Below are 26,733 nucleotides of genomic sequence, written 5' to 3' on the forward strand. Positions count from 1 at the left end.
GCAAGAACATCCAAATGGGAAAAAGACAGTCTTATCAATAAATTGTGCTGGGAAAACTGGACAAGTACATGCAAAAGAATGAAAATGGACCACTTTCTTATACCATATACAAAAATAAACTCAAAATAGATCAAAGACCTAAATGTAAGATCAGAAACCATAAAACTACTCGAAGGAAACAGGCTGTTAGCCCTTGGACATTGGCCTAAGCAGCATTTTTTTCATTTGTCTCCTCAGGCAAGGACAACAAAAACAAACAAATGGGACTACATCAAACTAAAAAGCTTTTGCACAGTGAAGGAGACCATCAACAAAACAAAAAGCCTACTGAATGGGAGGAGATATTTACAAATGATATAATCAGTAAGGATTAATATCCAAAATATATAAAGAACTCACACAACTCAGTATCAAAAAACAACCCAATTAAAAAATGAGGAGAGAATATGAACATTTCTCCAAAGAAGATATGAGATGGGGGCACCTGGCTGGCTCAGTGGATGATGCGACTCTTGATCTCAGTCAGGGTCCTAAGTTCGAGCCCCACGCTGGATGTGGAGCCTACTTAAAAGAAAAAAAAATTTTTTTTAATTGAAAAAAAAAAAGAAGATATGCAGATGGCTAATAGACACATGAAAAGAGGCTCAACATCACTAATCATCAGGGAAATGCAAGTCAAAACCACAATGAGATATCACTTCACACAGATCAGAATGGCTACTATCAAAAAGACAACAGGGCACCTGGGTAGCTCAGTTGGCTGAGCATCTGACTATTGCTCAGGTCATGATCCCAGGGTCATATGATCGAGCTCCCATATCAGGCTCTGTGCTAAGCATGGAGCCTGCTTAAGACATGCTTTCTTTCTCTCTCTCTCTCTCTAACTAAAAAAAAAAAAAAAAAAAAAAAAAAAAGACAAGAAATAACAAGTGTTGGCAGGGATGTGGAGAAAAAAGAATCCTCCTGCACTGTTGGGAATGCAAAAAGGTGCAGCCACTATGGAAAATAGTATGAAGTTTCCTCAAAAAAATTAAAAGCAAAACTACCATAAGATCCAGTAGTTCCACTTCTGGAAATCTATCTGAAAAAAGCAAAAACACTAATTCAAAAAGATATACACACCCCATGATCATTGCAGCATTATATACAGCCAAGATATGGAATTAACCCAAGTGGCCACTGACAGATGAATGGAAAAAGATATGGCATATACATACAATGGAATATCACTCAGTCATAAAAAAGAACGAAATCTTGTCATTTGCTACAACATAGATGGAGCAAGAGGGTATTATGCTAAGTGAAAACAGTCAGGTAAAGATAAATACCATACAATTTCACTTATCTATGGAATCTAAAAAACAAAGCAAACAGACAAAACAGAACAGAAACAGACTCATTGAAACAAAGAACTATGTGGTTGCCAGAGGGGGTGGGCAAAATAGGGGAAGGAGATTAAAAGTACAAACTTCCACTTATAAAATAAACAAGACATGGGGATACAATGTATAGCATAGGGAATACAGTTAATAATAGGTAACAATTTTGTGATGGTGGCAGATAGTAGCTAGATTTAGATGGTGATCACTTAATAATTCTATCCTTCATAAAATATACATTTACTGAGAACCTACTTTATGTTAAAGCACTAAGCTAGCTGAGTAAAAATATATGTAAGACTGAAAACATCAGAATTTTCTAAACCAAGTTGAGTAACCTGAATAAAACACTTAACACTATGCTTTAATTTCCTTATCTATTAAAAAAAAAAAAAAGGACAGCATTGTTTGCTCTGCATATTTCACTTACATATAAAGATTAATTAAAAATATAGGTAAAAGCATTTTATAAACTATGAAGTATAATATAGAGACTACATACAGCAATTAAAAAAAAAAACAAAACATGCATACCTTCTGAGTGAGGTATGGATTTTCCCAAGGTTGATGGTCTACTGTACTACAATAGGGAAAAATTTCAACCAGTGCAATGTATAGTAATACTTACAATGTATAGTATACAGCGGTATATCACTCTCCCAGAAGGAAATTCTGTATTTTAGCCACAGGGATATATACACTACTCTCATGATTTGAATCATACCATAATTAATTAAGAATTAAATTTTGTCTAATGAACTTTCATAGTTTATTTTAGGCAATGTATTTGCTATTCCCTGGTCTTGTGCATAGAATCTAGTATGAAAGAAATCTCTTCAATTTACATTCTATTCCAACCAGGTTTGTACACAGAAGGTCTGTCTGACTCGCACTGATAAGTAAACAATCTAGGAAGTTATTAAATGTTCACATAATCTGAAGGTCTATCATTTTACTGCACAAATTACTGCTATAAAATATTTCATTAAGAAAGTAATTCTATTGCTTACACAGAATTTATTACAAATAGGCCCAAAACGTTGCTTGTCTAAATTTCAATTATAAAAGTAATTCTATCCCTCATATAGAATTTATTACAAATAGGCCCAAAAAGTTGCTTGTCTAAATTTATTACAAATAGGCCCAAAAGGATGCTTGTCTAAATTTCAATTATAAAAGTAATTCTATCCCTTACACAGAATTTATTACAAATAGGCCCCCGAAAATTGCTTGTCTAAAAAAAAAATAAAAGTCATGGGGTACTTGCAAATATATTTAATAGTAACATAATAAGGATCAAGTTTAAGTACAGGAAAATGTATATACATTTATATAAGCACCTTCCAGGAAGCAGTTTGGCAATTTCTGCCCAACGATTTCCCAGCCGCTTATGTGCTTCATAGATGATCCTGTCCTCCTCTTCTGTCCAGGAAGATTTCTTTACCTCAGGATTCAGATGATTGTGCCATCTTTCTCTACACTGCTTGCCTATTCTTCCTTTCAAATGTTTTGCAATTAAAGACCATCTTTTTGGCCCATATTTCTGAACTAATTCAATAACCTAAGAAACAGAAAAAACAAAGTTTAAAAAAGAAATACCTTTTTAAAAGTTTATTCATGGGGATGCAATGTACAGCACAGTGACTATAGTTAATACCGTAATGCAGGGGCGCCTGGGTGGCTCAGGGGGTTAAGCATCTGACTTCAGCTTAGGTCATGATCTCACAGTTCGTGAGTTCAAGCCCCACATCAGGCTCTTCACTGACAGCTCAGAGCCTGGAGCCTGCTTCAGATTCTGTGTCTCCCTCTCCCTCTGTCCCTCCCCTGCTCATGCTATGTGTCTCTCTCAAAAATAAATAAACATTAAAAAAAAATTAAAAATAAATAAAAACTATACTGTAATGCACATCTGAAAGTTGTTAGATCTTAAAAACTCTCATCACAAGAAAAAAAAATTTTTAACTATATATGATGACAGATGTTAACTAGAATCCTTTTGTGATTATTTAGCAATACAAACCAAGAGCAAATCATTATGTGGTACACTTGAAACTACTATAGTGTTACATGTCAATTTAACATGACACAGTGAGAATACATCTCAATTTGAAAAAGCATTACCTTGATAGAATTTTAAAACATAACTCAAGAATACTATTTCTTTTAAATGCATTAAATCCAAACCACAACTACTAATTGTTAAGTTTATTTAAGTTAAGTTACTAATAAGTTAACTAATAAATACTAATAAATACTAATTCAGCATTGGCCAAGTACAAAAGTTTACCTCAAACTTATCTAAAATACAATGTGCTAATTAAAGTGACTTGTAAGTTAAAATGTTATCACTGAAAATCAATTTAACGGTAAAAATGTTGAGACTTATAGATTTTCTACTCTTTCTTTAAAAAAAGCTTCAGTTGGGGGCGCCTGGGTGGCGCAGTCGGTTAAGCGTCCGACTTCAGCCAGGTCACGATCTCCCGGTCCGTGAGTTCGAGCCCCGCGTCAGGCTCTGGGCTGATGGCTCGGAGCCTGGAGCCTGTTTCCGATTCTGTGTCTCCCTCTCTCTCTGCCCCTCCCCCGTTCATGCTCTGTCTCTTTCTGTCCCAAAAATAAATAAAAAACGTTGAAAAAAAAAATTAAAAAAAAAAAAAAAGCTTCAGTTGGAGGCCAAATAAATCAGTTTGGAAGCAAGAAGGATCTACAAAGTTATTGTCTTCTCATTTCTTCCTTTCTCATACTAAAAGGATACAGAACACACATGATAAAACCTATCACTGACCATCAAGTAAATCTTACCAGTTCTGAGCCTAGTGAACTTTTTTTTTCCCCTTGAGTGGCAGGAAAAAATGCTCTAATTCCTCAACCCTATTAACAACATTTCTGCCATAAAGAGCATGAACTAAAGCCAATTCCTAGCGGAGGGCAGCAACTTTCCCATTCTTCTCAGTCTTTTATAAAACAATTACCTTAATATCGAAATCACCAAACCTTTTAGAAATACAGTGCTCTGGTATCTATCTTATTTTGGGGCACATTATAGGTCAAGAGGGAAAGTTAAGAATGACTTCCTCACATAATCATGTTATCAGATAAAATTAAAATTAAAATTAAATTAAATTCTGTTTTTTAAAATGTTAACTCAATTTTCAACAAGCTATACCCTAAATGTTACTAACCTAAGCTCTAAATAAGATAAATAAGCTAATAACATTTTTCCTTCTGTAAACTAAACTCACAAAGAAAAGCTATATATATTATACTTGGTTTGACTCAATTTAGAAAAACTATATTTCAAGACATTCAACTTTCAATTCTTCTACAAGCAGCAACCAAATCAAAGTGATTTAAACATAACCTTTGTGACAAAACAATATATTAGGAAGGAAAAAAAAGCCAATCCACCTACACAGTGAGAATAAAATATATGAACATGTTACCCTCTGATCTTCTTCTTTAGTCCAGGGACCCTTTATCAATTCTGGATTTAAAACTTTCTGCCATCGATGCTGGCACTGAAAATCTGAACGATTCTGAAAGAATTGATAATTTTGTTATTGAACAATGTCTTCCAGAAAGCAAGTCAACCTAAACTCAAGAAGAAAGTCTTCAAGAATAATGCATTCAATAACATTCTTTAAACTGTAATATTTATCTTATATGCCTGTGTCTCAATTCATTTTTAAATTAAAGTCTCTGGAAGGGCTTAGACTATATATTTTTAAGTATATATCTCTACACTGTGCCTTATAACACAGATACTGCCATGAAGAAATGTATCTGAGCACTTGGGTGGCTCAGTCGGTTAAGTGTCTGACTTCAGCTCAGGTCATGATATCACAGTTTGTGGGTTTGAGCCCCATGTAGGGCTCTGTGCTGACAGCTCAGAGCCTGGAGCTTGCTTTGGATTCTGTGTCTCCCTCTCTCTGCCCCTTCCCCATCTGCATTCTGTCTCTCTCTCTCTCAAAAATAAATAAACATTAAAAAAAATGTATCTAAGATTGAGAAATAAAAGAGAGTAAACAGAAAACTATACAAAATAGACAAATGAACTCAAATAGCACAGCAGTCTGGATTCATACAGTACAGCAGTACTTAACTCTATACAATTTAAAAACCCCCAAAGGCATTACTAGGCCACTGCATGGTATTTAAAGGATTTTTATACATGATGACCTCCAAGTTATCAAGAAAAAACTAGAGGCACCTGGGTTATTCAGTCGGTGGGGCATCTGACTTCGGCTCAGGTCATGATCTCGCAGTCCATGAGTTCAAGCCCCACATCGAGTTCTGTGCTGACAGCTCAGAGCCTAGAGCCTGCTTTGGATTCTATGTCTCCCTTTCTCTGCCCCTCCCTGCTCACACTGTGTGTGTGTGTGTGTGTCTCTCTCTCTCAAAAATAAACATTAACTCCTATGTATAATAAATAATAATAATAATAATGATAATAATAAAAAAACAGTTAACTTCATGAATGACAAAAATATTAGAAGTATATAAAGGGATAAATACAAATACTTTGTTTACCAGTCACTGCCTTTGTGTCTAGTGGGTCTCAAGTTATTTTTATTTAAACTGAGTTTCTTCATTTATGGCTTCAAAACATCAATGCTGATCCATTTTTAAGGCTATCATTTTCTTCAAAATAATCAGACTGCTCCTGTATGTGCTTGTAGCATTTCTTTGTTCACTTCATTTGCTGCTATACCCTCAAGTTAAACTGGTAAACCTAATATAAATAACTTTTCTAATTTAGTTTCCATTTATCTAACACCTGCTAAATGTCAGGAAATATGCCCAACATCCTATATGTCATTTCTAATTCTCACAACAATACTACAAAAACGAGTACTATTATTTACATATTATAGACAAGGAAGCTGAACATCAAAGAAGTTAGTAATTTTTCTAAGAGCAAACAGCTAGTAGAGCTGGCACTTGAATATAGATCAGACTGACTCCAAAACTTACACACTTTCCATTATCTGGTCTCAATTTTCAGGTTATGTTGGAAAGCATCATAACAATTTAGAAAGAACATAGGTAATCTGATTTCTGATATCCACAGTAGTCAAAACAAATTCAAATGTGACTATTTTGCCTCCCTACCTTTAATGTAGTAAGGAACAAAAGGAATATATGTAAATTATAAATTTATAAATTTCGTAAATTATAAACTTACATACTAATGGATAGCATGTGAATAGTATGTAAATTATAAAATTACATACATACATACTAATGAATAGCCTGTGAATAGTATGATGAACGAACAATAAGTAGAATTTTTTAAAGATCAATAACCCCTTAAAATCCAAATAAAGGTTGACAAACTTTCAACAGAGCTTTTTCTGATTTTATTGATTAGCTGCCAAAAGATTTCCATACATTTAACTTCTGTCAGAATGTTTTAACATTTATCAGCAAATATTTATAAAGCCCTACCCAAACCTAGTATTTTCATTTTAGATTAGTAATCTTTTTAGGCCCCTATATAAACTAATTACTAGAAAAATCGGACTTTTTAAGCCTTTGGCCACTATAGGAAGATCAGAAAAACAGAGATGTTTTTAGAAAGGAAACCTAAGTCTAAAATAATGAAGACACATTTTTGAAAAACAGCAAATTTAACCCAATAGCTTATGTTATCCATGTTATAAATAGAAGAAAATATTTCACTCACTTGAAGATGACTAGCAATTAGAGTCCAATCATCAGTTCCGTGTTGTTCAACCAACTTCTTTAACTTATCATCCTATTAAAACAGGTGTGAAAATTAGAAAGCTTTCTTTCCTTTGCCTATTCCTCTATCGCTAAATATAGATAACTGTCTAATTCTTTCATGTCATATCTGATGACCATTTGTAGAAGGATAAGCCACTGTAATATAAGCTCTCCCATTTACTACAGTGTTTCTGTCAGTCTTAACATCATACCACTATTCACACCTCTGGTGGAAGAAAAATATGTGCATATCAGTTGATGAATAGCTTTTCTCATGTTTTGCTTTTCAAGATCTTTAATTCCTTTATTAAATATTATTAACCAATAAGTACAAGTATGAAATTACTAAACCTTATCATGTAATTACCTCATCTCTTGTCCATTTTACTCTGTTCCAGAGTTTCTTCAATCCTTTTTGTTGTGGTACTTCATAATCATGATCAGCATACTGGAGGTCATCATCCTCATCCTCACTAAAACAAAAACAAAAACAAAAACAAAAAAACACACACAATTGTTGGGGCGCCTGGGTGGCTCAGTCGGTTGAGCATTTGACTCTTGATTTTGGCTCAGGTCATGATCTCATGGTTCATGAAATAAAGCCTCTTGTTGGGATCCACACTGACAGCATGAAGCCTGCTTGGGATTCTCTCTCTCCCTCTCTCTCCACTGTGTATGTGTGTCTCTCTCTCTAAATAAATATATAAACTTAAAAAAAAATTGTGAAATCAAGAATTTTATGCAACTTTGTAAATTCAATCATTGAATCTGTGTATACAGGTATGACTGAAGAAGCCACCCAGACTAAAAACATACATCCCAACAGATTATTCAAGATATAAAAAAGTAAGAGTTATACAATGTAGAGTAGCTATAGTTCTTACTGACACCAGGAGTTGATATGCCATCAGGGGTCAATTGTAGACAAGGAAAGAGTTTATGTCATGCTAAGGAGTTTGACTTTCATTCTTTATTTGACCTTTATCCTAAAGGGTCAAAGGACTTTAAGTAAGGGAGTAAAACACAAATATCTCATGTTTCAGAAAAATCACTGGCAGGATGTAGAGAAATGGAGAAAGACCAATTAGTAATTTTTTATAATAATCCAAGTAAAAAATCATTAGGGCCTGACACTGGTAAAGGTAAAATACAAAACACAGTCACATCCAGTTAAAAGAAACAATGGAAGAAATGATCCATTAACGTTACAAAAACAACAAAAACATTAAAACATGTAGAAATAATATGAATATACAAGATCAAAATATAGTAAACAACAAAACACTATTGTAATACACATTAGATCTGAACAAATGGAAAAACATTCAGACCACATTCCTGGATAGGAACAGAATTACAGATGTCCATTCTCCCTAAAATAATTCATAAATTTAAATTAAATTAAAATACCATTATATTTTCAGAGGAATTTAAACATGCTGATTCTATAGTTCATATGGAAAAGTAAACAAATAGCACTACCCAATGAAGACATACTGCAGAGAAACAATAAATAAAACAGAATACTACCAGCACACAGATACACAGATCAATGGAAGAGACTAGAACATTCATAAAAAAACAAAATCCAAATGGGAATTCGGTAAATTTTAACAGTAACATATCAAATCAGTGGTGTGAAGATGGATTTTTCAATAAATGGTAAGACAGAGGGTAACAAATTTTAAAAACAAACTTTGAGGGGCGCCTGGGTGGCTCAGTTGGTTGAGCATCCGACTTCGGCTCAGGTCATGATCTCATGGTTCATGAGTTCAAGCCCTGCATCAGGCTCTGTGCTGACAGCTTGGAGCCTGGAGCCTGCTTCGGATTCTGTGTCTCCCTCTCTCTCTGACCCTTCCCAGCTCATGGTCTGTCTCTCTCTCAATAAATAAATAAATAAATAAATAAATAAATAAATAAATAAAATTAAAAAATAAAAAAAATTTATAAACAAACTTTGAGTCCTACTTTAAAATAAAAAACTTTAGATGAAGCAAATATATTTAAAAAAAAACGAAACTGTAACAATACTATTTAAAAAAAAATAGGGTAGGCCTGGGCACCTGGCTGGCTCAGTCAGAGAAGAGTGTGACTCTTGACCTCAGGGTCATGAGTTTTAGTCCCATGTTGAGTGTAAAGATTACCTCAATAAATAAAATTAAAAAAAAAAAAAAATAGGGTAGGGGAGGCTGGGTGACTCCGTTGGTTAAGCATTGGACTCGATTTCAGCTCAGGTCATGATCTCATTTCATTTTGTGGGATTGAGCTCCACACAGGGCTCTGTGCTGACACCACAGAGCCTGCTTGGGATTCTTTCTCCCTTGCTTTCTGCCCCTCTCCCTCCCCTGTGTGAACACGTACACTAATGCACACACACATTCTCTCTCCCAAAATAAATAAATAAACTTAAAAAAAAATAGGGTAGAATTCCATCTTTTTATATCCTTGAGTAGAACGGATCTAAATATAACAAAATCAAGAAACCATAAAAGAATAAACCAACGAAGGTAGTAATAGTGGCAACAATAAGAAGTGCATGAAAATGACAAATATGAAAAAAGTAGAAAAAGATTTTGCAAGGAATCAATGACTCCAAAATTTCTGGCTTTGGGAGCATAAACAGAGCTATCCACCAAGATAAAGAATAGAAGGAAAAACAAAACTTTGGGAGGGAGAAGAGAATGGGGAGAGTCTCAGGCAGTTTTGGACTAGCTAATTTCAAGGCACTTGAGAAATATATAAGAGGAGATATCTAGAATAGCACAGTCCAATAGAAATATAATGCAACCATATATGTAATTTCCTAGTAGCCACATTTTAAAAATAAAAACATGTCAAAATAATGTTAATTATGTTATTTAATACATTAAAAATTATCACATAATCAACATAATCATGCGCTACTTTACATTCCTTTTTTCTTACTAAAGAAAATCTAGTGTGTATTTTATACTTAGAGTACACTGCAATTCAGACTAACCACATGTCAACAGCTCAACAGCCACATGTGGGAAGTGGCTATCCTATGGGCAGAGCAAATCTAGAAGACAACTAGGCCCAATATCTTCAGCTCAGGTAGGAGGCCTAGGGTAGACACATAGTTTTGACAGTCACCAGCATACGGAGAACAATTAAAGCCATGAGAGCACAAATCCCCAGAAGAGAGGGCAGGTCTTTATGATAAACTGAATCAGAAGACTTTGAGTAGCTAGAGGACTGAATACAGTCATGAGTATCTGATAATAACAAGAGCTAATATTTGTTTAAACTTTCTAAGTACCAGACATTCGGTCGTCTATGAAATTTCTCTCTTAAAACCCCACAACAACCCCAAGAAGAAAATAGTATTCCCATTTTACAAGGCTCCAATAGGGAGCCTTGACTTAGAAAATTAACTTCTTGCCCATAGTTATGCCAAACACAGCATGACTGAACCCCAAAATCCACTACTTAACCACTATACTACCACATACTAGAAAAACAGGGAAGAAGCTGAAAGACACCAAAGACACCAGAAGAACCAGGTTCTAGTTACAACTTTACTTATTTTGCATCCTTGGACATACTAACCTCTTAGGACTTTAGTTTACCTGTTTGTGAAATGAGCACCTACCTGATAGTGCTTCTTTAAGGATAAAATTAAATGAAAAAACACATAAAATACCTCATATAGGATTGTGGCACAGAGAGGTAGTTCAACATTAGTATTATGTGCATAGGCTGAATGACCAGCAATATCCATGATTATTTCTGCTATTTCAACTCTTTTCCAAAAATTCACTCAGATTTCAAACAGTTAATGTTTGATGATTTGTTTAATCTCAATGTAATATATTTAAGAACATGTGGGCAGTTCCTAATATCTACACATAGTTTAGTTCTTACAAAACTGAAAAATGGAGGCCTAGATTTAACATATACTGTCTACAGATCCTTTGCAGGAACTTGATTTCCCTTGATTTGTCACTTCTATAGGACCAAAATTCTTCATATCTGACCAAGCAAGACTCCAAGAACCCCAAGTCCCCTACCTATATAGCTATCTATCTCTGCTTCAGTTCAATACATTTCAACATTCCAATGCTCTCTCACTAAGGCCAGTGTCTATTTGTAACATTAATCTGCCAGTCCCACTTTCATATATGCTTGTTTTGTTGAACTAATCTGAAAATAAAAGTTTAAAAAAATAAATACCTGTTATTTGCTGCCATCTAAAGCTATCAGAAATATCACCTGATTAGCCAAGATGAAATTGTTACAATGGAGATGGTTCAGGATCCAACGACTTCATAAATTTCTAAGGCTACCAAATCAGATAAACACCATATTGAGGCTTTCTGTCCCATTTGTATATATTCATGGCATCTACCCTTCCTTTTTAATGCTCATCACATATGCCAACCTTCCCAACCAAATAATAAGTTCAGGAGTGCAAAGACCATATCTGATACATTGACCTCTCTGCACAAACACAGTACCTATAATATTTGTAAAATTAATGACTATTGAATGATCTTCCTTACTTTTACCTCCTCCAAGTACTCTGTATCCCAAAATTAGCTCACTCCCTTCCAATCCAATCAAAATTTCCACCTCTCTCAGTACAACTGACCTCAAGTGGATATGAGAAAGAACTTTTTTCTTTTTTTAACAAATGAAAATATCTTTAGGAGAAGGTGAAAGGCATTCCCATTTATTAAAAAGGACTTTCAAAATCCAAATGCACCTCCAAGTGGTAGAATTTTAATTGTTTGTTTGCTGAAACAAAATATTCAGTACACAATGGGTTCTTTAGGGTATCTACTAATATTGCCTAACCTTTCCTAAAACTGTCCCTACCAACACTGACACTTCCTGCCATCCCAAAGAGCCCTCAGTCATGCTTTTCACAGCTTCCCCTCTTTCTTCCCTCCCCTCAGATCCCAACAACTTCCACAATAGCATATTTGAGACTGCTTTTTAAAATTGGGTTATTTCTGGGGGCGCCTGGGTGGCTCAGTCAATTAAGCGTCCGACTTCGGCTCAGGTCATGATCTTGCGGTCCGTGAGTTCTAGCCCCGCGTCGGGCTCTGTGCTGACAGCTCAGAGCCTGGAGCCTGCTTCATATTCTGTGTCTCCCTCTCTCTGACCCTCCCCTGTTCATGCTCTGTCTCTCCCTGTCTCAAAAATAAATAAACGTTAAAAAAATTTTTTTTTAATTGGGTTATTTCTGGATCAAAACAATATTTAATTTGGGGACCTGCCTATATAAATCTTGAGTATTCAAAAAAATATCTACATCACATCTGTACAAAATTCACCATGGGTTCTTATCAAAATATTTTAAGTTAAGGATATGAGTCTAAAGATGTTACTTGGGTCAAAAGGCTAGTGTGCAAGCAGCAGTTTTCCTAAAAACTTGTTCAACTTTAAGATTCTGCCTTATTTTTTAACCATATACTTGATTTGTGAGAAATTTCTATTTCTACATGCGGTTTCATTCTCTGTTTTGCATCAGCATGGTCATCAGTTTCAGACAGAGTTATACAGCCCAATGTTCAGGAAGCTGGGTTTTTTGAGTGGGTTAGTGTGAGGGAGGATTAAAGTAGAATTCTTAGAATCATCTCTCTACCACTGGGACTTTCCTAGAGTCTATCCACCCAGCTACTTCTTAGTTTTAGCATAAAGTTATTTCTATATTAGTTAAGTAATTGTTAAAGGATGATGTAAGTTTTAAATAAGTGTGACAGAATAAGATCCTAGAAAATTATCAATATCACTAGCTACAACAGAATGATGCCTGAGAATGCCTACAATTTGCCAAGAAAAAGAGAAGGGATAAAACTCCACAAATAATCTCACCAACATCCCACTTTCACCATTTAACAGTAAAAATGGTTCCATTGCTTAATAATGGTTAGATACCATCAAAACAAATCCGTTCTATTTTTCTGCTTTTCAGTGTCTTCCTTTAGCATTTCTATATTATAGCAATCGATAATGATAATAACTAAATAAAATCAACTCCCTACCTTATAAACAAATAAGCCATTTTTCATCTAGAGTGACTGATCTAGAAGACAGCAAAATGGGTGAAATTATTGGTCCCATCACAAAGCAAAAATAGAAGAGGAATTTGGTTTCTGAATCTTCATCCAGGACTTGGTTTCCAAAATTACTCTTCCAGTTCTATTTTTTAAGTCAAAGAAAATATTTATTCTATAACTGTCTAATACATAAGCTAAGCACTACATTAAAATGAAAAGGTTTTTTTTTTAATTATGAATGAACAGTGATTAGGATGAGTATTAAACAGCAAAATGAAATGCATGCACACATACACACATAAATACTATGACTCATTAGGCCAGGAAAATGGCTAAGAATAACTCTACACTAGGCATGAGCTAATAGGATATTACAGTCATAACTTACCCTGTGAAATAATACACAAACTATTCTTGACAATATTAACACAAAATACTTGACAATATTAAGATAAAACATTAGGGAGAAGTTCAATTTTAAAGGACATTAATTATCTCACCTAAAAAGAGTAATATAAGGTATTGAAAGGAAGAACTTGAGAATTTTTTAAAATTTACTTTTATATGAAAAGAAACTACTGGTTTGAAATTAGAGATATATCAAGTTCTTTAAAATTGGCTCTAATAAAATCACTTCAACTTGATCATATTTTAAGTCATAAACTGCATCAAATATGAAATTTTTATCAAAATCCAAAATTATATCTTTATTATACTGTCTTAACAAGGTAATTCTGTATTTTTTAAAGTCCAATTGAATTCAAGGTATGAAAATTTACCAGGTTGATTTAATAAAGTGAAATCAGGCCACCCAGTGGTTAATATTATGTACTGCATACATGAATATTTTATTTCCAAACATAGGCTGCAAGCTAGCATCATTATAGTAAGACAAAATTGACTTCATTTGACCATTACTAATAGCAATACTGAAATAAATACTGAAGGGAATTTTACCTAGCTATTCATAAATGAAAATAATGAGAGAATTTTTCTATTTTATTCCATTAGTGTATATATTTTTAAATGAGCAAGGATGATTACAAAAGGGTTCAAAACAGGATATATATTAAATCTAGAAATTACCATACAGACCATAAAATCCAACCCCCTATAAAACAGATTTAAAAACCTGGATATAGAGTTTACTTGCTTTCCTAAAACAATTTGCTAGTTAATGACAAAGCTGATTAAAAAATCAGTTCTCATACTTCAGTATTCTTTTCACCCATAATACTCATTTTGCTGGAAACAACATAGTAAAATTGCTTCCCCTCACACACATACATAACCACTGAAAAACATTTTCCAATGCAAAATCTGGCTTTTACCTTTATCAAGTGTATATATCTGAATCTGTTACTACTAAAATAGGTCTTCTAGGTTCTAAATGACATTTTTTAAAGTTTATTTAAGGGTAGCCCTGGCTTTTAAAAACTAAAATTAATTACTTAATACATAATGATGCTTAAAAATCAAACACGTGTTGAGGCGCGTGGGGGCTCAGTTTGTTGAGCTTCCGACTTCGGTTCGGGTCATGATCTCACAGTTAGTGGGTTTGAGCTCCCGTAGGGCTCTGTGTGGACAGCTCAGATCCTGGAGCCTGCTTCGGATTCTGTGTCTCCCTCTTTCTCTCCCCTACCCCACTCACACTTTGTCTCTGTCTCTCAAAAATAAATAAACATTAAAAACAATTTTTTTAATCAAATACATGTTAGTAACAGATATGCCAATTGGTATTGCCTGTAAAATATATCATTAAACCCCCCAGTGGGATCTAAAACTATTTAAAGTCACATTAAATGAGCCTTTTCCTTTATGTAAATCTAGTTCAGAGACACTACAGCAATCTTAAACAAAAAGCAAAAGAGCCAACATCCTTCAGTTGTTTCAACCTGAGGTAACAGTTTTTTTACTTTTTTTCCCCATATCATACAGAAAAAGTATACTACAGAATTTATGCCCATAGTCTTATGTAAATCATTTATACAGCAAAGTACAGTTTTTGCTCAAATACTTAAATAGTTGTGTGGTGGAGATCTTAAATTGACTAAATTATTTCCTTTCTCATTCAACTATAAATTAAGTTCATATTTATTATTGAGATATTTAGCCAAGAGACATGAGACTACACTTTGCTCAACAAATAATTTCTCCTTCAAAACATTTCACATTCTATTCTCTTCTAAGATAAATAAGACATATTTTCATAAATAAGCAATATAATTTAGAGCATGAAACATTCAAGTATGAAGATCCTAAGAAATACACCACACAGAGATGATAATTTCTCACCACATCCTCTACCTCTACACTCCCATAGGGAACACAGCTTCACCCCACCACATTTAGTTACTCCAGCCTTTTGACTTTTTAACTCATTCTACAATACTTTTCAATTCATACAGCTGACAAGGAACAAAAGTCAACAGTACAATTAATGTTTAGATTTCAGGGCTCACAGTACCGCCAATAAAAGAAAATAACCTACACAGGCAAATTAGTCATTAAATCACTTCTCCTTTCTTAGTCTATTATTATTAAGCATACAAAAACTATGAAAAGAACAGACAAAATCAACCAGAGAGGGCAGGGTTCTGACATTCAAGCATCCCTGTCTAACCATAACTAAATGCTGATGATAGCATTAGCTAAGACATTCTTTCAAATAAGATTAACATCAATAGTGATAGGTAGATAATGCCACACAATAAATATAAACAAACTTCCATTACTGAGTTGACATAGTCAAGTGTCACCTTGCTTAATGAAGTTACTTTATTTTTAAAATTCTGTATATTTAAAAATCCAAAATAAAAGGCCTGAACGAGTTCCTCAGTAATTATGATTATAGGAGCTTTTAATATTGATTGTTTTTTGAAGATTAGGAAGTTAATTAGAGCAGCAATTCTCACCTGGGTGATTTCACCCCCCAGCCTTCAAAACGCATTTGATAATCTCTGGAGACATATGATTGTCACAACTGGGGGAAACAGGGTGTTATTGGCATCTACTGGGTAGAGGCCAGGGATGCTGTTAAACATACTACAAAGCACAGGACAGCCCCCCCCCACCCCCAAAGAATCATCTAATCCAATATATCAATAGTGACAAGGCTGAAAATCCTATTCTAGAGGTGGGTTTATGCATGTGTATGTGTATATTTGTTCCACCTCAAGAGTTTGACCTATACTGTACTTGCCACAAAATAACAGTCTAACAAGGACTTAATCATATATTTCATGTTGATTTCTGCGAAAATACCCTACATACAGCAGATACTTAATAAATGAACAAGGCAGCAAATGTTGTGTCGCTATTGCCAGTTTTTAACAGAAATCTGCAATGAGTGAATCCTAGTACTAAATTCCAAGTTTGGAAATACATCTCTCGTTAAGACTTTAAGGTTGTGGACCTAGATAAACAAAGCCATTTGTAAACCCTACCAAACATCTTTTAAGGTTTATTTAATAATAGTGACAAAAGACACCCTAGTTTTGTGCCATCTAAGTGGTTACTACACACAGTTTAGGTGTAGCTACTATAGCAACATATAAATAAAAATTAGATGAGTAAACTCCTCCTAGCAAGTTTCCAACAAAAAAATATGCCCTACCTCTGGGCAACACTTAGTTACAGTCAGAGCCAAACACGGGCACTAAAAATATTCAGTGAATCAAACATTGTTTTAAGATGAAGCTACTGGTGGTAACAGTGTGGCATCTTCCCAACAGAAGATATTAAAAAGATAAACATAAAGTTGAGACACGGTGATGGTAACTACAGAACACGTCAAAACGGTCCTCTCTCATCAGCTATTCCTAAGGGGATTTTCCATACCTGTCAAGGCAGCAAAGATGGCAGAGTCGTCCCAGCACAGGCTTATCACATAGTTCCTATTTTAATTGGTACAGTAGTTCAGAAAAAAGTCTCTCCGAATACCATTTTCAAGTCCGGGCTGTACACTAGCACTTCTACTTGCGCAGGGTACTCCCTAAAAGCGCACAGACTTACCTGGCAAGAAACTCCGACCAAGATGCGGCTGTGCGAGATTGGAGTCTGGACGTGCGCTGTGGGGAGAATCAACTCAAAAGAGCAACCTGACCATTTGTTACTCACTTTCTGCGCCTTAAACATAGTGGTCCCCAACTCTCCACAAGTCACGGCTGGGATCCAGCCAGCCGGGCCGAAGCGGCTGCGGAGCAGCGGGAAGCAAAACCTCCGCCCCAGCTGGGGAGGGCCTGATGGGGACGAACTGGGTAAAGGAAGAGAATCTGAGCCGAGACTGTGCCAACAGGCCTGCGTAAAAGGGATGTCACCCACCTGCGCGACCTCTTCGCCATCCTTCAAGTACCGCATAGGCGCGGGCTGGGCGGGGACGCAGTTCAGCCTCCTCCAGCCTCAAGCGAATGTTCCTTGTCCCCGACCCTCCAGCCGCTTCCCTCGCTCCCTCTCCGAGGCGACCGAGAGTGGAACGCACGTCCCCGGCAGGGCAGGACGGAGGGACGGAGGGGCGGACCGCGACCCGCCCCCGGCCCGCAGCGCCACTCCTAGCCCCGGCCCGGCCCGGTCAGGGATGCCCCCAACATGTCAGCAGGCGCGCTCTCGCCCTCCCTCGACCCCTCCCGCCGCCTCTCAGCCTCCTAGCTGCGGTCCGAGCTCAGCTCCGCGGCTGGCGCCGACCCCCACCCTCACCCCGCAGCGAGCAGCTCTGCAGGGCTCGCAGCCTCCTGCAGGGTTTTGTCCGCACCGCCGAATCTCGCGCCCAGCCTCCCTCAAGAGCCGCCGTTTGAATCTGCGCACGCGGCCCCGAACCTCATTGGCTGTAGCGGCCGCACGCGGGGGGACGAGGGCGTGGTGGGGAGAGCGCGCGCGGCTGAGGGCGGGGCTGGGGAGCTGGAAGTCGGGACTGGAACTCGCGGGAGTCGGGGAAGGAGCTGGGGATCAGGGGGTGGGGCCGCAGACCGGGCTCTCCGGTCCTGCTTTGACAGGACCCGGAGCGCGCCCAGCGCCGCACCGCGCGGGGCCTTCTGGGAAAGCGAGTTCCGGTGCTCGCAGAGAGGCGGGTCCGGAAGCTGCGGTAAGAGTCCAAACTTCCCGGAGTGTGCTGTCAGGGTCTCTGGGGGTTGGGTGGCCCCGCCTAGGCAAGTCCCCACAGCCTTCTCTCAGCCACAGCTCCTCCACTCCGAACTCCTCCGGGTGTATCCCGCCTCATTAGTCTGGAGGCGCGGTCTTCGGACTTGAGACAAATCTAACCATAAAATTTGCGCGGCCGTTATTGCTTAAGCAAAAATGTGAGCTATTTTTGCCCAGACATCATAGCTACTAGAGTAGCGAAGGCTGTGGCAGAAAACTGAATATCAAGAATAAGCAGGAGTGACAGGTGAAAAAAGGTTTTAGCTGGAAAGATGCTTGGCACGGAAAAAGGAAATAATCCAGGTCTGCGTCTGGTCTTGGCAGTGCCTTCCCTTAGCTCGCTCTCCGGGAAGTAATTGATGCGCGATGAGGAAGCCCTGATCCAGGAGAATAATGCAGGAAGACAGGAGAGGACTGGGAGTTTTGCCCGGATAAATGAGTATGGTAGTCAACTGTGGAAAGTGACGGTCTTTCCAGGAGAGACGGAAGAGGGAAGAACTGCACCGAAGGAGCTTCAGCAGTTGTAGCTATTCTAAAGGATTCAAGTATGAAAACTAGGAGCTGCTCGGTTCAAATAGTTCAAATAACATTAAATTAGATTACAGTAACCACTACAAATGGTAAAAGATCCAGATTTGCAAGGTACCATGCTCTACTGCATAGAGCACTAAACCACATGTTAATATTATAACAAACTTACATTTTGCTATTTTGAAATTTTACGCATCAATTTTTGCAAATCAGAGATGCAGGTGCAAATGTGAATTGAAGAAGAGCCTGCATGCACTACTTTCAAAACTTAAAACGTCTTTTTATGTATTAGCTCCTTTTTCTCAAGGTACGGATTTGGGGAAGGTAAAACACCTTTTAAATCATTCCTTATTGTGTTGTTCTTTCACTTTTTTAAAAACTTAATTTAGAAAGTAATGTCATTTGAAAACAGTGTTTTCTGATTTACTCCTGAGTCATACATTACTCGGTTTATTTATATTCTAACAGGAAGCAGAATTTCTGTTATATTTTAGGTTTTTTATACAGAATACATTTTTAGAGTTTGATGGCAGGTATTTTAGATTTTGACAATAAACTAAATACCCCTCATTTTAGAGATAGAGAAAAAGGTAATTCCTCAGAAAGATCACATTGCAAATTCATTTAAATCACTTAGAGAAGGACAAAGTGTACAGTTAAAGTGGTTCACAGTCATTTGAATACATATACTCAAATGTAATTGAGAATTGGTTTGGTTTTGTTTTTTAACGAAACATTTTAAAAGTGTTCTTATTCAGAGTATATAAGGAGTTTTCAAAACAATTAGGAGGGGAAAAAGCAATGAAAAATGGGCAAAATAGTAGAACAGACCCTTCACCAAAAAAGATATACGAAAGGGAAATACACCACTTGAAAAGATGCTTCACATCATTAATCATTAGAGAAATGCAAATTAAAACCTCAGTGAGATACTACCACATAGTTAGAATGAGGGAGGGAAAGGACTGTGCAAGTGTTGGTGAAGGTGAAGATGCTGAGCAAATACAGCTTTCATGCATTGCTGGTAGAAATGCAAATGGAAAAGCCACTTTGGAAAACAAATGTTTACAGTGGCTTTATTTGTAATCACCAAAAACTGCAAACACTCAAAGGGATCTTCTCATTGTCACACTTCTCAATACCAAGAGTTGGTTTTGAATAGTCTGTTAAAGCTTCTCAAGTTGTTCCACTAAGATATAGGGAATTGTATACCAAGGGAAGATAGATTGGGAACAAGTGTTGGAAATTTCTTTGAAAACTATTTTATCTTTTAAAACTCATATAAGGGTGCCTGGGTGGCTCAGTCGGTTAAGCGTCCAACTCTTGATTTCCCCTCAGGCCATGATCTCATGGTGATGAGATTGAGCCCCACATCTGCTCCATGCTGGGCCTGGAGCCTGCTTAAGATTCTCCCTCTCCCTCTGCCTCCCTCTTTCTCTCAAAAAAAAAAAAAAAACAAAAAAAAAAACCTCACATGAAGTTTTCTTTCTACTCCATGACAAATATATTCCTGTTTTCAATTATAAAAATGATTTTTCAAGCATGTACTAATTTACTTTCTTACTCCAAGTCTTTAAATACATTGCTAAATTGCTTCATTAATATTAAATCAGCAGTATGATGCACCATACGCATCCTTCCCATGGTTATACCAACTTCTTATCCTCCCACAAAGGCCAAATACTCCCAAGCTTTGCTTATGTTAGTTTGAAAAGTTTTTGCTAGCTTAATATACTGAGAGGCTATACTTTTAATAGAGTTGTATCTGTGATTCTCATAGAGTTTTGTCTGTTTTATTTATTGCTAGAGTCCCAGTCCCTAGAATAGTAATATGTTAATATGCTCAAATACAATCACTATACAATGAACAAAACAAAGGCAAATAATAAGCACATGGATAAATATAAAAAGTACAAATTAAGTTTGAAATACCATTTCATGAGTGCTAAGGTTGCAAAATATTTCTAAATCCTGCCAACTAAATTTGAATAATTCCTTGATATTAGTACTGAAGCTGGTATAATCCTTTTGGAAAGCAATACTGAGCAAAAGCCATAAAGATGTGCATAGCCTATGACAGACATTTTATCTTAATATACTGTAATTCAATGTAAGCAAAAAAGTTGTCATTTAGTGCTTATGGTATTATATTACATTAAAACCCCACTTTGGAAGTCTTCACATTTTGAGACTAATTTTAAAAAATTTGTCTAATGTTTATTTTTGAGAGAGACAGCAAGGGACATTTGTCTAATGTTTATTTATTTTTGAGAGCATGAGCAAGGGAGGAGTAAAGAGAGAGGGAGACACAGAATCCAAAGCTTGCTCCAGGCTCTGAGCTGTCAGCACAGAGCCCTACACGGGGCTTGAACCCGCAAACTGTGAGATCATGACCTGAGCTGAAGTCAGACACTTAACTGACTGAGCCACCCAAGTGCCCCAGATTTTAAGACTAGTTTAAATGGTTCATCATCAGAGAAGAACAATTATACAGCTAGTAGAAATAGTATAATATTAAGGCAATGCAATTAAATGACTATTACATTACTGGGCCCTTCTAGGTGTTGAGCATACATTCATCTTAGGCAATATTCACAACTTGTATAATTGTAACAATCCTCTGAGGTAGGTACTATTATTTTCATCCACTTTATAAATGGGAAAAATAGTGCACCAAAAGATTAACTTGTCCAAGGGCATTTAATGGCAGAACCAAGATTGGAATTAGAAACCAAGCTTCCAGTCACTCTACTACCCTACTATCCATGAGAATTCCAACTATCAGTATAGTATATACTATAGACATAGTATGCTGTAGAGCAAAGAGCTAGTAGCAGAACTGTATGATTAATATCTTATTCGTATACATAGGAACTCAGGGTATGTGTGTATGTGGGTATGTGTCTAACATTATAGAAAATGGTCTATGGACTACACACCACAAACTGTTTAACAGTGTATCACTTTAGAGAAAAGGATGAGATAGGAGCAGGATGGGCTTTAACTTTTTCATTTTATATATAAAGTAAATGTACTTTTATATTATCTGACTTTTTAAAGCATAAATTCTTGTTTATTTTTTAATTTTAAAAAATGAGCTGCCAATAGAAGGAAATAGTGTAACTATGGTATATAAAACAATATTGATAATGCTAAATAAGTATGCTTTGGCAGAAATGATGAAACAAAATATTATGTGCTCCATCTGAAAACAAAACTCAGATTCAGATATCTTGTAGGGACACCTGTGTGGTTCAGTCAGTTAAGTGTTGGACTCTTGATTTCTGCTCAGGTCATGATCCCAGGGTTGTGGGATTGAGCCTTGCGTTGGGCTGTGCACTGGACATGGAGCCTGCTTGAGATTCTCTCCCTTTGCCCCTCTCTCCTGTTCACATGCTCTCTCTCTAAAAAACAAAACAAAATGAAACAAAACAAAACAAAACAAAAAAACCCTACATCTTGAATATACAATTGTCTGCTCCAACCTCTCTCTCCCCACTACCAATATATTTTGGTAATCTGTACTTTACATTTAGGATGCTATTTTAAGTTTGATGGAAATTATAAATAGAAATCATACTGTTATAACCAGCTATAGAATTCTCAGTTTGGCTTTTAAAGGTAAAAATAAAAGTTGTTGATCTGCAAGAAAAAAAAACTAAGAGAAAAAATGTTTTAAAGTGTCCTTATTTCAGGAGATGGGTAGGGGGGATGGATTAAATAGGTGATGGAGATTAAGGAGTGCATTTGTGATGAGCACCGGGTGTTGTATGAAGTGTTGAATCACCATATTGTATTCCTGAAACTAATATTACACTGTATGTTAACTAACTGGAATTTAAACAAAAATTAAAAAAAAAAAAAAAGTGTCCCTATTTCAAACCAATATCCTTTGCTCTACTCTTTTGTGGTAAATGGCCACCCAAAGTATCCATGTCCTAATTCCTAGAACCTGTGAATATAATACCTTCATGGCAAAAGGGACTTTGCAGGTGTGATTAAAATAAGAATCTTGACCTGGGGAATTCAATTTGGATTATCCAGGTGGATCCAGTGTAATCACAAGGGTCCTTAAGAGTAGAAGAAGGAGGGACACCTGGGTGGCTCAATCAGTTGAGCATCTGACTTCAGCTCAGGTGATGACCTCACAATTCGTGGCCCAGTGCCATGTCCAGCTTTGTGCTGACAGCATGGAGCCTGCTTCAGATTCTTTGTCTCCCTCTCTCTCTGCCCCTCCCGTGCTTGCTCTCTCTCAAAAATAAACAAAAAAAAAAAAAAAAAAAAAAAAAGGAAGAAAGAAGCAGGAGAAAGAGAGAGATTTGGAGATGTTATGTGTTAGCTTTGAAAATGGAGAACAGGGTCATGAACCAAGGAATGTAAGCAGCCTGTAGGAGCTATTAAATAAATCAAGGAAATGGATTCTCCTCTAGAGCCTCCAGAAAGGAACACAACCATGCTGACACCTTGATTTTAGCCCAGGCAGATTCTTTTGGAACTTCTGACTTCCAGAATTTTAGGATATTAAGTTTTTACTGTTTTAAGCCACTGAGTTTGTGGTAATTAGTTATAGCAACAATAGGAAACTACACCTCTGAAATTTTCAACATTTTTAGCCTGTGGTAATAAAAGTAGTGCTTTCTTTTCAAAAGGTAATCTTTCATGGCATTCAAAATTTAGCACTTATTTACAAGTGAGCCTAATAACTGAGGGTTCAAAATGAAGAATAGGAACTCCAAATTAAGAGAGTACTCAGAGCATTGAACAAGAGAAATAATTTACCAGATACCCCAAAATCCTTAAAGCAGGACTATTGCTTATCTATAGGAAACATGACATGTGCCAAGATACGAAGGTTATGTGCTTCTCCTCTTTAATTCTAAGCTTTCTACCTTTTTAATTTTATTAACTTCCACTTTATCAGGGACAATATCTTGTTTTTCTTTTGTTTTTGTTTTTGTTTTTGTTTTCAGCTTCCCCTACTCTCCTGGCTTAGGACATCCAGGAACTCCCAAATGGAACAATGAATTTGGAAGATTTGGAGGGAATTTGTGGTTATTGAAGATCATTACTGGCATTTAGTGTGCCAGTTCTACTAACAGAAAACTCTTGTCATGTTTGAAACAGTTCTGCACAAGGAAGAATTATCCTGACTTCCATTTAACGTTCAACCCACACTAAATGATAAACCTGATTATATTTAAGCCCAGAATCAACTGTTTTTACTTATAAACACAAGTGCACACGTGTTTGGGTCTTTTTGCAGTTTTAAAATACACTGAATATTTTCAGAAGTACAACTACTATGTAAGCCAGAGGAAGGTTGTGTTTTATTTTGTTCAGACTTAAAAGAGTTGTTTCTCCATTTTAGAAAATCACATCACTGAGAGTAACTCAGCTTAAGGGTTTAAGACAGAAATGGAGCCCACGAATATCTATGTTTCTAGCTATTTTCATAGCGATTCTACGTATATATCAGCTGGATTTTATTATAAATCTCTTCTGTTTCTCCGTATTATAGGGAGAACATTAAATTGATTTTTTAAAAATTTGTAAGTTATCTATGAATATCACTTTTGTAGGGTATAAGGAGTAGAGTATATGGTTATAAAAAGGGGACACAGGCTCTGGTAGTTTTGAAAATATTGATCTAAATCGATTCATCCATCCATCTGTCCCTCCCTCCCATAACCCGGTGTCTGCTATCTTCCCTTCTTCCCTTTCAGGCAAACTTCAAAGGTGTCTTGATGTGGCTATCCCATCAGTCTTCAGTCCTAGTGTAATCTAACCTTTACCACCATGCAGTGGAATTGTGTCTGTAAAAGTCACCAAACCCTGTTAAATCCAATGGACACTTGAAGAAAGAAATTCAATTTCATTTTACTTGAACTTACTATAGCATTTGACTTTATTACTTCCTTTTATTTGAGACTTTCACCCTTGTTTTCCGTGACCTCACCTCCATGATTTCTTTACCTCAGACTGTTTTGGAAGTCTCTCTTCTGCCAGCTCCTTAAATGTTGGCATGCTCCCAAATTGCATTTAGCTGTCTTCTCACTGTACACTCTCTTCCTAGACTATCTCATCCACTTCTATGACTTCAGTCATATCCTATGATTTACAGGTCTTCACTTTCAATCCCAACCCTTCTCCTGACCTCCATCTCTCTCCCTCTGGAAGCACTAAACACCCCAAATTCACACTGCCCCAAATGGAATTCACTCCCTTTCTACCAATCTGGAATTACTCCAGTATCCTATTCCAAATTAGTAGGACTACCATCCAGCCTCTCAACTCATAACCTGAGAGTCTGGATTCACTTTTTACTGTCTCTGCAATATCCTCTCCTTTACATGCCCACTTCCAGTGGGTCAGTTCAGGCTTCCATCTCTCACCAATTATAGCAAGACTTTTTTTTTTTTTTTAATGTTTATTTATTTTTGAGGGAGAGAATGTGAGCTGGGAAGGGGCAGAGAGAGAGGGAGACAGAGGATCTGAAGCCAGCTCTGCACTTTAAGACCTCAGAGCCCAATTCAGGGCTCACATTCATGAGTCCCGAGATCATGACCTGAGTTGAAGTTGGACACTTAACTAACCCAGGCACCCCAATTACAGCAAGTCTTTTAACTGATCTCTCATCCTCTAGGCTTGTCCAATTCACTGTATCCTCTCTACTTCGCCACCTGAGGGATTTTTTAAAACACAAATCTGTTAAAAATTTTTTTCTAATGTTTATTTATTTTTGGGAAAGACAGAGCATGAGCACGAGCAGGGGAGGGGCGGAGGGAGAGGGAGACACAGAATCCAAGCAGGCTCCAGGCTCTGAGCTGTCAGCACAGAGCCAGACTCAGGGCCAGAACCCACGAACCATGAGATCATGACCTGAGCCAAAGTCAGATACTTAACCAACTGAGCCACCCAGGTGCCCCTAAAACACAAATCTATTTAACTTCTAATATCTGCCTTGGGAAAGTTTCAACTTCTAGCTGGAGTCTCAAAAAACCCTTCTCATTCTGATATTTGGGATCACCTTGCCTATTTTCGAACTATATTTACTTTTAAAGCAATTATGGCTACAAAACATATTTTGAATAACATTAGGAGTTGGCAACATAACAGTAATAGTATAGCTCATAAAAGTTAGGAAGTAGCATGGGAGGAACTCACGAGTTATGAGTTCGAGTTCTGCATGGGGTTCTGTGCTGATGGTGTGGAGCCTGCTGAGATTCTCTCTCTCTCTCTCTCTCTCTCTCTCTCTCTCTCTTTCTCTCTCTCTGCCCCTCCCCCACTTTCTTTCTCCTCTCAAAATAAACTTTAAAAAAATAAAATAAAAATGAAAATAAAACTGATGGCTCAATAAGACTTAAGTATATTATATGAAGTTAGAAGATGACCTAAAAATGGCAAGGGAATTCATCTTTCATAATGGAGGAATCAAATACTGTCTAATGTTGATAAATCAAGAGATTAGACCTGTTATGGAGGTAACCACCAAAATAGAAATAGTTGATTTAGCAATTGAGATGAAGGAACTGGGTGTCTTTCTATCTAGTTTTGAATTTTTTTTTTAGCCAAATACATTCATTGCTTTGAGAATAACTTTTTAAAAAGGAATACAATTAAGGCCCATTTCAATGAAAACTTTTACAGAATACTTTTTCAGCTATTGATTTAATTTCTCTAATTACTTCACTGTACCAAAAAATAAATTTAATAACATTGTAAAATTTATTATACTAAAGACATAGCCAGATCACTTGCCATAAGATCACAAAATGAAATAGTCTTAATTTGAAAAGCAAGCTTGGGGGCACCTGGTGGCTAAGTTGGTTAAGCATCAGACTCTTGATTTTGGCCCAGGTCATGATTTCAGTTTGTGAGTTCGAGCCCTGCATCAGGCTCTTCCCTATCTGCCCCTTCCCCCAACTCTCTCTCTCTCC

At 36.7% G+C, this 26,733-nt stretch overlaps 2 protein-coding genes across 6 annotated transcripts in view; one reads left to right on the forward strand and one right to left on the reverse strand.

Annotated features, from left to right (window-relative positions):
- MYBL1 (MYB proto-oncogene like 1) overlaps nucleotides 1-17,724 on the reverse strand; it is a 43,143-nt gene extending 25,419 nt beyond the window's left edge. Inside the window, exons 1-5 of one of the 5 annotated variants that reach the window (XM_042973102.1) lie at nucleotides 17,453-17,724; nucleotides 7,471-7,576; nucleotides 7,063-7,134; nucleotides 4,820-4,912; nucleotides 2,720-2,940 (exon numbers count right to left, since the gene is read on the reverse strand). In XM_042973102.1, the coding sequence (XP_042829036.1) occupies nucleotides 2,720-2,940; nucleotides 4,820-4,912; nucleotides 7,063-7,134; nucleotides 7,471-7,576; nucleotides 17,453-17,472 (512 nt within the window). In that variant the 5' untranslated portion in view covers nucleotides 17,473-17,724. The remainder of the gene's footprint in view (nucleotides 1-2,719; nucleotides 2,941-4,819; nucleotides 4,913-7,062; nucleotides 7,135-7,470; nucleotides 7,577-17,452) is intronic. The other 4 variants (XM_042973100.1, XM_042973101.1, XM_007085027.3 and 1 more) reach the window with 4 other exon arrangements.
- On the forward strand, nucleotides 17,636-19,140 carry LOC122234939 (translation initiation factor IF-2-like). Its single transcript, XM_042973103.1, has 2 exons — nucleotides 17,636-18,209; nucleotides 18,590-19,140. Exons 1-2 carry the CDS (start codon nucleotides 17,706-17,708, stop codon nucleotides 18,623-18,625), a joined length of 540 nt encoding a protein of 179 aa, XP_042829037.1. The 5' UTR covers nucleotides 17,636-17,705; the 3' UTR covers nucleotides 18,626-19,140.
- Nucleotides 19,141-26,733: the final 7,593 nt, after the last annotated feature.

The sequence above is a fragment of the Panthera tigris genome, chromosome F2 (genome assembly GCF_018350195.1).
Source record: "Panthera tigris isolate Pti1 chromosome F2, P.tigris_Pti1_mat1.1, whole genome shotgun sequence".
Taxonomy (NCBI): domain Eukaryota; kingdom Metazoa; phylum Chordata; class Mammalia; order Carnivora; family Felidae; genus Panthera; species Panthera tigris.

Bases quoted from the DNA above. Each gene is read 5' to 3' on its own strand.
- LOC122234939 (XM_042973103.1), top strand. From the start codon at position 17,706: ATGCCCCCAACATGTCAGCAGGCGCGCTCTCGCCCTCCCTCGACCCCT. The intron at 18,210-18,589 runs GTAAGAGTCCAA...TGGTCTTGGCAG, and splicing joins AGGCGGGTCCGGAAGCTGCG to TGCCTTCCCTTAGCTCGCTC.